Consider the following 8,156-nt stretch of genomic DNA (forward strand, 5'->3'; position numbering starts at 1 on the left):
GTGATGCGCTCAAAAGCGACAAGTCGATAAGGCAAAAATACTCCCAAGCAGAGACTAGAGCAAACATGCACTCCGGATCTGGCACTTGCAAACGAGAAAGCAATTCATGTAGCAAATCTCTATACTTAGATAGATTCCAAATCTAAAGTTGGTGACATTTACGGACACGGAAAGTAAGTAAGTTCCAAGCAGAGGGGAGGCAGCGCGAGGAACTAAATTAGTGATGGGCTTATGCTCCCACCGCTTGGGAGCATAAGCGGTAACAAAGTGGTCCTTTTGGAGTTTTGAATTATGATCTTTTCTATATTTCAATCAGCAATTAGATTTCCCCTTAGAAGTATCTATTCAGCAGCACTAGAACCAATTCTTTTAGAATTCAGTCAGTAATTGGATTCTCAGCAGCCCCTAGTGCAAATTCACCAACAATCGAGTAATCAGAGATTCCCACTTTGCCCGTTTTCTCAACTTTCTCATCATAGCTGTTTCCTAGAACATCAGCAATTCAGGACTTATTTACTTGCTTCGTGGTCTTCACAGACTTCGTTTTAATTATTTTATAGTTCAGTCAGCAATTAGAGGCTCACCTTAGCCGTCTCCTGCAGCACCTGGTGCTGATCCTTCTGCACCTGAATCTCCTGCTCGGTGCAGCCGACATGCGCGTGGTGTTTGCACATCACCTTGTAGAGATCTTCCAGCCATTGGAGCGCCTGCGCAGCATCCTTCTCGTAGCTGTAGATGTGGGTGACTTGAGTCAGCGTCAGGCGCTGCAGTTCCACGCTGTCTTGGAACAGGGACTTGCGGGCCGAGGTCATTTCTGAGGATGAGGTAGACAGGAGAAGATATAAAATAAAAAATACTATAGTAAAGAAGAATTCTTAATCGGCAAATGTATCCCGCGGATTCGTAGATTCGTAGAAGCTTAATCTAAGGCCAGCCACTCACTATCAGGTAGACCTAACAGGTACAGTTGGTACACCTGATCAGGCATACCTGATCAGGTGTGTCAGGTCTACGTGATAGTGTGTGTCCTCAGTCCTCATCAGGTATCAGAGAGACTTGATAGGCGGACCTTTTCAGCCGTACCTATCAGGTCTACCTGATAGTGAGTGGACCGAAATTTTGTTTCTGTTCCATTTGGTTGTTTGAACTGCTGGAGCCTGGAACAGCGATGGATGTCCCTACAGTCAAATTCAATCCTCCTTTGGGAATCGACCACGGGTCTTCCGCTCGTTCACAGTGAAACAAAAATCGGTCGTTGGGTGGAAGAGCTCCTCCAGGAGAACCCTGCCACAAAAAAAGTGCTGAAATGCGGTATAAAAATCTTACCTTGCCCCGACTCGAACCCAAGGCCTCACACTTGGCCAGATCCATGAGCTCGTGCAGTTGATTGCATTGTTCCTTCACGTTACGATAGAACACCGCCGACACTCGTAACCGTGTGAGCTGTTCTTGTCCCACGCTGTTCAACTGATCCCAAGCCTTGTTCAGACAGGACTTGAGGGACTGAGTATGGTCCTCGAGGAATTTGCAGGACTGACGCAGGGACAGGGCAGCCTTGAGCAGCTGACAGCCGTACTCGTAGGTACTCTAAGTGGGGGAGGAGAGCGAGGGAAAGGTTAGTGATGCTGTACTCGTAGGTAGGTACTCTAAAGTGGGGGAGGAAGAGCGAGGAAAAGATAAGTGATGCGCTCAAAAGCGACAAGTCGATAAGGCAAAAATACTCCCAAGCAGAGACTAGAGCAAACATGCACTCCGGATCTGGCACTTGCAAACGAGAAAGCAATTCATGTGGCAAATCTCTATACTTAGGTAGATTCCAAATCTAAAGTTGGTGACATTTACGGAAACGGAAAGCAAGTAAGTCCCAAGCAGAGGGGAGGCAGAGCGAGGAACTAAATTAGTGATGCGCCCAAAAGGGAGAAGTCGATAAGGAAACAATGCTCCCAAGCGGTAACAAAGTGGTCCTTTTGGATTTTTGGGACTATGATCTTTTCTATATGTCAATTAGCAATTAGATTTCCCCTTATAAGTATCTATTCAGCAGCACCTAGAATCAATTATTTTAGAATTCAATCAGTAATTGGATTCTCAGCAGCCCCTAGTGCTAATTCATCAACAATTGAGTAATCAGAGATTCCCACTTTGCCCGTTTTCTCAACTTTCTCATCATAGCTGTTTCCTAGTCCTAGAACATCGGCAATTCAGGACTTATTTACTTGCTTCGTGGTCTTCACAGACTTCGTTTTAATTATTTTATAGTTCAGTCAGCAATTAGAGGCTCACCTTAGCCGTCTCCTGCAGCACCTGGTGCTGCTCCTTCTGCACCTGAATCTCCTGCTCGGTACAGCCGACATGCGCGTGGTGTTTGCACATCACCTTGTAGAGATCTTCCAGCCATTGGAGCGCCTGCGCAGCATCCTTCTCGTAGCTGTAGATGTGGGTGACTTGAGTCAGCGTCAGGCGCTGCAGTTCCACGCTGTCTTGGAACAGGGACTTGCGGGCCGAGGTCATTTCTGAGGATGAGGTAGACAGGAGAAGATATAAAATAAAAAATACTATAGTAAAGAAGAATTCTTAATCGGCAAATGTATCCCGCGGATTCGTAGATTCGTAGAAGCTTAATCTAACAGGTACACCTGATCAGGCATACCTGATCAGGTGTGTCAGGTCTACGTGATAGTGTGTGTCCTCAGTCCTCATCAGGTATCAGAGAGACTTGATAGGCGGACCTTTTCAGCCGTACCTATCAGGTCTACCTGATAGTGAGTGGACCGAAATTTTGTTTCTGTTCCATTTGGTTGTTTGAACTGCTGGAGCCTGGAACAGCGATGGATGTCCCTACAGTCAAATTCAATCCTCCTTTGGGAATCGACCACGGGTCTGCCGCTTACTAGGTCCGTACCCACCTAAAATCTCCTTGATATTGACAATATCATTCTCATAGTTCACACCCAGGTCACGACCAAACGAATCTTTGACAGGCATGGACAACAGGTCCGACAGTTTCTCTCCTTCCCTGACCAGAGTTGTTTCAATATCACCTGGAAAGTGAAAGGGTATGACAGAATGAAATAAGAGCTTGTAAAGTGCGTGAAGTTTTGGAAAAGTAAGAAGGAGATTTTTTTGATAGAGGGAACTGCAACTGCTAAAGTCTTATCGTCCCGAAATCGTGAACGAACATTATCCGTTCAGGATAAAATCCGCACCGGGCGGAAATTGAACCCGGGGCCTAGCGCTTACAAGCCAGACACGTCACCAACCAGGCTGGCTTTTTGGTTTAAAAAAGAAGAAAAGTAAATAGATTTTGGTCTTATTACTCCAATATTTGTGGAAATGGCTGCAAGCAAAAATTACCAAACAACCCGGAGCAGGCGGTGAAACCTAGGAATCCAAGGTAGGCTTTGAACGCAGAGCAGTGCGCCTGACCAATGTCCGTGAGCACGCCTATGTTGATCTAATATTAAACCTCATGAGTCCAGGATAGACCAGCTGAGTCCAGCCTCCAGCAGTGGACAAATGGTTGCCCCTGATCACTTACTTTGGCATCTATGATATTCCTGTGCAGATCTAGCCACGAATCTTCCACGGACGTGAGCTTTCCTCTCACCACATGCATTAGTCTTTCCAGTCTATCCTTGGTATCCTTCTGATCCTGGCCGCTCAGATTGTTCAGTCTTTGAGTGATGGTTTCGCCTGCGAATAGAATAGGATTCAATAGAATATATAGGTACCTTGTTTATCCTCTTGGGACAGGACAGCAAAGTCCCTTTAGGTACCTCCGCAGTCTAAAAGTCTTACATATTTTGACATATTATAGGGAATAAACAGATTTGGGAACAATGAAAAAACACGGTCCATTTCACCATTTGATTCTTCAAGAACTGGGAGAACCTATCAGTGGCGTAGCGTGGTCTAACTCCAAGTGTGGCGGACACTAACTTCTATCACAATCTAATAAGAATACAATAATTATAGTCAATATATAAGGGTATTTGAGTGGAATTTTCGACTGTATGGCCGCCATACACGCCCTACATGGACGCTACGCCACTGGTGCCTATCTATTGTTTACCTCAACAGTAGATAGGAAGGCATAGATATACACAATGTAAATACTATAATGTATATACAGGATAACAGGGTGTTCAACCTAAAAGAGCCTGATTGGAAATTATCCCTTAAAATCAGTTTTTTTTGTCCCCATAAAAGTCCCCAGTACACTATTCGGGTGCACTAAGCATAAGCATTCTCTCATAATTAGATATATACCTATGTAACATTATTTGACGAAGAATCAATTCGTGCCACTTTTAACTTTTAAGATTGTCCAAATTTAGAGTTAAGGAGTTAACGGATTTTATGGGGGAGTCTCAGGTGAAACACCCTGTACCTATAGGTACCTATTTAAGTAGCAGGTACTGAGTAGGTAGGTATAATTATTCTTCTAATATAGCAATAAAATTGTGATTGTTCTGGTGTAGCTACCTACGTATCTACTGTAGGCAATATTTATTATTATTATCTATTTATATCTATTTATAGCCACAAGTAGGTACAATATAGGTATCTAATTACCTATAATACTTAGGCTGGATAATCCACGTATAGGTAAATAGGTACCTCCTCTAGGTACCTATATAGCAGTTGTCAAGGGCTTTTGTTGTAAACATCAGGTAGGTATTGTATTATGTTGTTAAAGGTTAAACCCATAAAATACAAGAGAACAGCAGTCTAACTGGGGGAAAGGGACTTTTTAGTCTCATTCGAGCAGGATAATATTCTATTCTACCTATATTCTATTCTGTATGATGGCTGAACTTGAATCACCTAGATTTGTAGAAGCTTAACCCATCCTTTAGGGCTGTTTGCCCCTACACCTAAGCCTCAGGTTTGTCTTTTTTTGTATGTTCCTCACCTATATTCATAACTTTCTGTCCCAGCTGTTTGGTGGCTCCAAAAACATCCGCGGTACTGCCCAGGGTATCCTCAGCCGTGCTCAGCCGAAACACGCTGCCCCCCAGCAGTCGGGTCCTCAGTCTTTCCAACTCGGAGACCGCGTGTTCGGCCCCCTTCACGAATTCTTCGATTTCGATTCGGTTGGCTATCCAACGAGAGTGGTCGTACGTCCAAAGGCCGGAGTATTCCTGGGGTAGCTGCGAGTGGTCGATGTATTTGGCCAGCCGAGAGACGGGAATGAAGATGGGCTGGGAAAATAGACATGATTGATATTGGCTGATCCAGATGATCAAGATTTTGTTTTGGTCGAACCTTTAATGATCTTGGTTCTGAACCGAGTACCTAAATGTTGGTTTAGACAGATATTTTAGGTTCAAGCAGTTTTATAGGGTCATTGTGTGTGCTTATGCTTATACTGCTTACTGCCTACTCTATGGAACATGCCATTAAACTCTGGGATCAAATTTCTTTGAACAGTACCAAGTTTCTGCTGAAAATATGACACTTTCTCATAGAGTGTGACTGTATCACTGCAGTGAGTGACCAGTGGAGTGACCTCCTGGTCAGTGAACTGATTTCTCTTACCTCTCCGCCAGTCTAGTCGGTAGAGCGTTGCCTTGTAAGCGCTAGGCCGCGGGTTCGATTCCCGTCCGGGGTAGATTTTATCCTGAAGGGATAATGTTCGTTCAAGGAACGGCTGGCTTTCTCCTATCCTGTCTTCCTTCTCTCTTCGATTTCGGGACGATAAGACCCTAGCAGGTTCAGTTCCCTCTATCAAACCTCTTAAAGAAGAAAAAAATCTTACCTCTCCATCTCTCTGAGCTCGCGTACAGTTGTCCCAGAAGGCATCGTGTCTGAGGACCAGTAGACAGCCAATGTCTGACCCCAGGGTGGTGCTAACCTGGCGCACCACATTCCTGGCGATGCGCCATGGTCCTCTGGTGGCGTCTATGACCACACAGAGACCTCGACTCCTTGTGTCTGGACTGAAAAGAGGGCAATACGATTTCGATACGGAATGTTTGAGCCTTGAAGCTGATAACTAAAAATGTCGGTTTGAGAAAGTTGAAATTTGTCAAAATTTAAGTTCAATCTAGAAGCTAGGATTCTAGGTAGGTACTTATGTACCTACCTAATTAAAGTACCTATTTTGATCATTGATATAGCTCTTTGCATAAACCTGATCCGAAAGGAGCACTGAAGTTAAGCAACGGTGTAAGTTTTTGGTTTCTGACCATTAGGTACATCCTGCTGACTACTTCGAAGTACACTCACTCACTCACTCAGTCTCGTTGGAATGATTGAGAGGCTGACTGCTGACCCGGCTTTAATTCCAACGAAAAAGGTACAAAATCAGGGAAAATTGCAAACTTTGTCTTCAAAGTACCCTCCTTTCACAATTTCACATACAATAATAGAGTTACACAAGTTTAAAAAAGAAAGTGATCGCCGCGAGTACTCGCGGGTTAAAGTTTTTTCTTGTCTCAGCGGACTGAAAAGAGGGAAAAACGATTTCGATACCGAATGTTTGAGCCTTGAAGCTGATAACTAAAAATGTCGGTTTGACAAAGTTGAAATTTGCCAAAATCCAAGTTCAATCTAGAAGCTAGGATTCTAGGTACTTATGTACCTACCTAATTAAAGTATTTTGATCATTGATATAGCTCTTTGCATAAACCTGATTCCAAAGGATCACTGAAGTTAAGCAACGGTGTAAGTTTTTGGTTTCTGACCATTAGGTACGTCCTGCTCACTACTTCGAAGTACATTCCAACGAAAAAGGTACAAAATCATGGAAAATTGCAAACTCTGTCTTCAAAGTACCCTCCTTTCACATACAATAATAGAGTTACACAAGTTTAAAAAAGAAAGTGATCGCCGCGAGTACTCGCGGGTTAAAGTTTTTTCTTGTCTCAGAATCGAACCCACGGACTCTCCTTTGGACTCACCTGAACACGGACGCAAGATATTCGAGCAGCGTGTCAAACTTATCCAGTGTTGCCGTGCTCTGAGTTTCGGAGAACGCTGGACTGAAAGGGGGAAGAACGAATTGAAACCGAATGTTAGAAACTCAAGACTGATGAATCTGATGATAAATCAAAATTTCCGTTTTAAAAAGCTGAAAATTTTCAGTTCAATCTAGAACTTAAGGAGTTAAATAATTTTGATCATTGATACCTAGAGCCTTCTGCATGAACCTGATCCCAAAGGAGCACTGAAGTTAAGCAACGGTGTAAGTTTTTGGTTTCTCAGCATTAGGTACGTCCTGCTGACTACTTCGAAGTACGCTCAGTCTCGTTGGAATGATTGAGATGCTGACTGCTGAGCCGGTTTTAATTCCAGCGAAAAAGGTACAAAATCAGGGAAAATTGCAAACTCTGTCTTTAAAGTAACCTCCTTTCACATACAATAATAGAGTTAAACAAGTTTAAAAAAGAAAGTGATCGCCGCGAGTACTCGCGGGTTAAAGATTTTTCTCGTCCCAGAATCGAACCCACGGACTCTCATTTGGACTCACCTGAACACGGACGCAAGATATTCGAGCAGCGTGTCAAACTTATCCAGTGTTGCCGTGCTCTGAGTTTCCGAGAACGCTTTGACGAACAACAATGGCCGCCCGTCCCGGTCACTACCGCCTGGGATGGTCGCCATCTTGGATTCCAAGATGGCGATTATGCTGGACGCTTCCATCCCTGAGGACATAACAAAAAGTATGGGAATGAAAAACATGCTGGAACAGTAAGTAGAATAGAATAGAATATACCTTGTTTAGATATCCTGAACGAATAGGACTGAGAAGTCCCTTTACCCTAGCTGTCTAGACAAGATCTCTAAACGGGTTAAGGAGGTTGTTCCGGTTTAACTAAGACTTAAATATAATGCGGGACGTAATCCAAAAATGCGGAAAGAGCAATCAATAGAGGCAGAAGTACCGAGAACGCTTTGACGAACAACAATGGCCGCCCGTCCCGGTCACTACCGCCTGGGATGGTCGCCATCTTGGATTCCAAGATGGCGATTATGCTGGACGCTTCCATCCCTGAGGACATAACAAAAAGTATGGGAATTAAAAACATGCTGAAACAGTAAGTAGAATAGAATAGAATATATATACCTTGTTTAGATATCCTGAACGAATAGGACTGAGAAGTCCCTTTACCCTAGCAGTCTAGACAAGGTCTCTAAACGGGTTAAGGAGG

General features: G+C 43.7%; 1 protein-coding gene across 1 annotated transcript; it reads right to left on the minus strand.

Annotated features, from left to right (window-relative positions):
* Positions 1-584: 584 nt before the first annotated feature.
* On the minus strand, positions 585-7,647 carry LOC103516553 (SEC14 domain and spectrin repeat-containing protein 1-A-like; the record flags this gene model as incomplete). Its single annotated transcript, XM_026828913.1, has 10 exons — positions 7,475-7,647; positions 5,762-5,942; positions 4,916-5,204; positions 3,539-3,693; positions 3,355-3,454; positions 2,907-3,041; positions 2,284-2,513; positions 1,327-1,587; positions 1,158-1,284; positions 585-814 (listed from the first exon to the last, which is right to left on the minus strand). Coding segments are annotated over exons 1-10 (1,881 nt in total), but the record flags the coding sequence as incomplete, so codon positions are not given.
* Between the last annotated feature and the right edge of the window lie 509 nt (positions 7,648-8,156).

This window comes from Diaphorina citri, unplaced genomic scaffold, assembly GCF_000475195.1.
Source record: "Diaphorina citri unplaced genomic scaffold, Diaci psyllid genome assembly version 1.1 scaffold1597, whole genome shotgun sequence".
Classification (NCBI taxonomy): Eukaryota; Metazoa; Arthropoda; class Insecta; order Hemiptera; family Psyllidae; genus Diaphorina; species Diaphorina citri.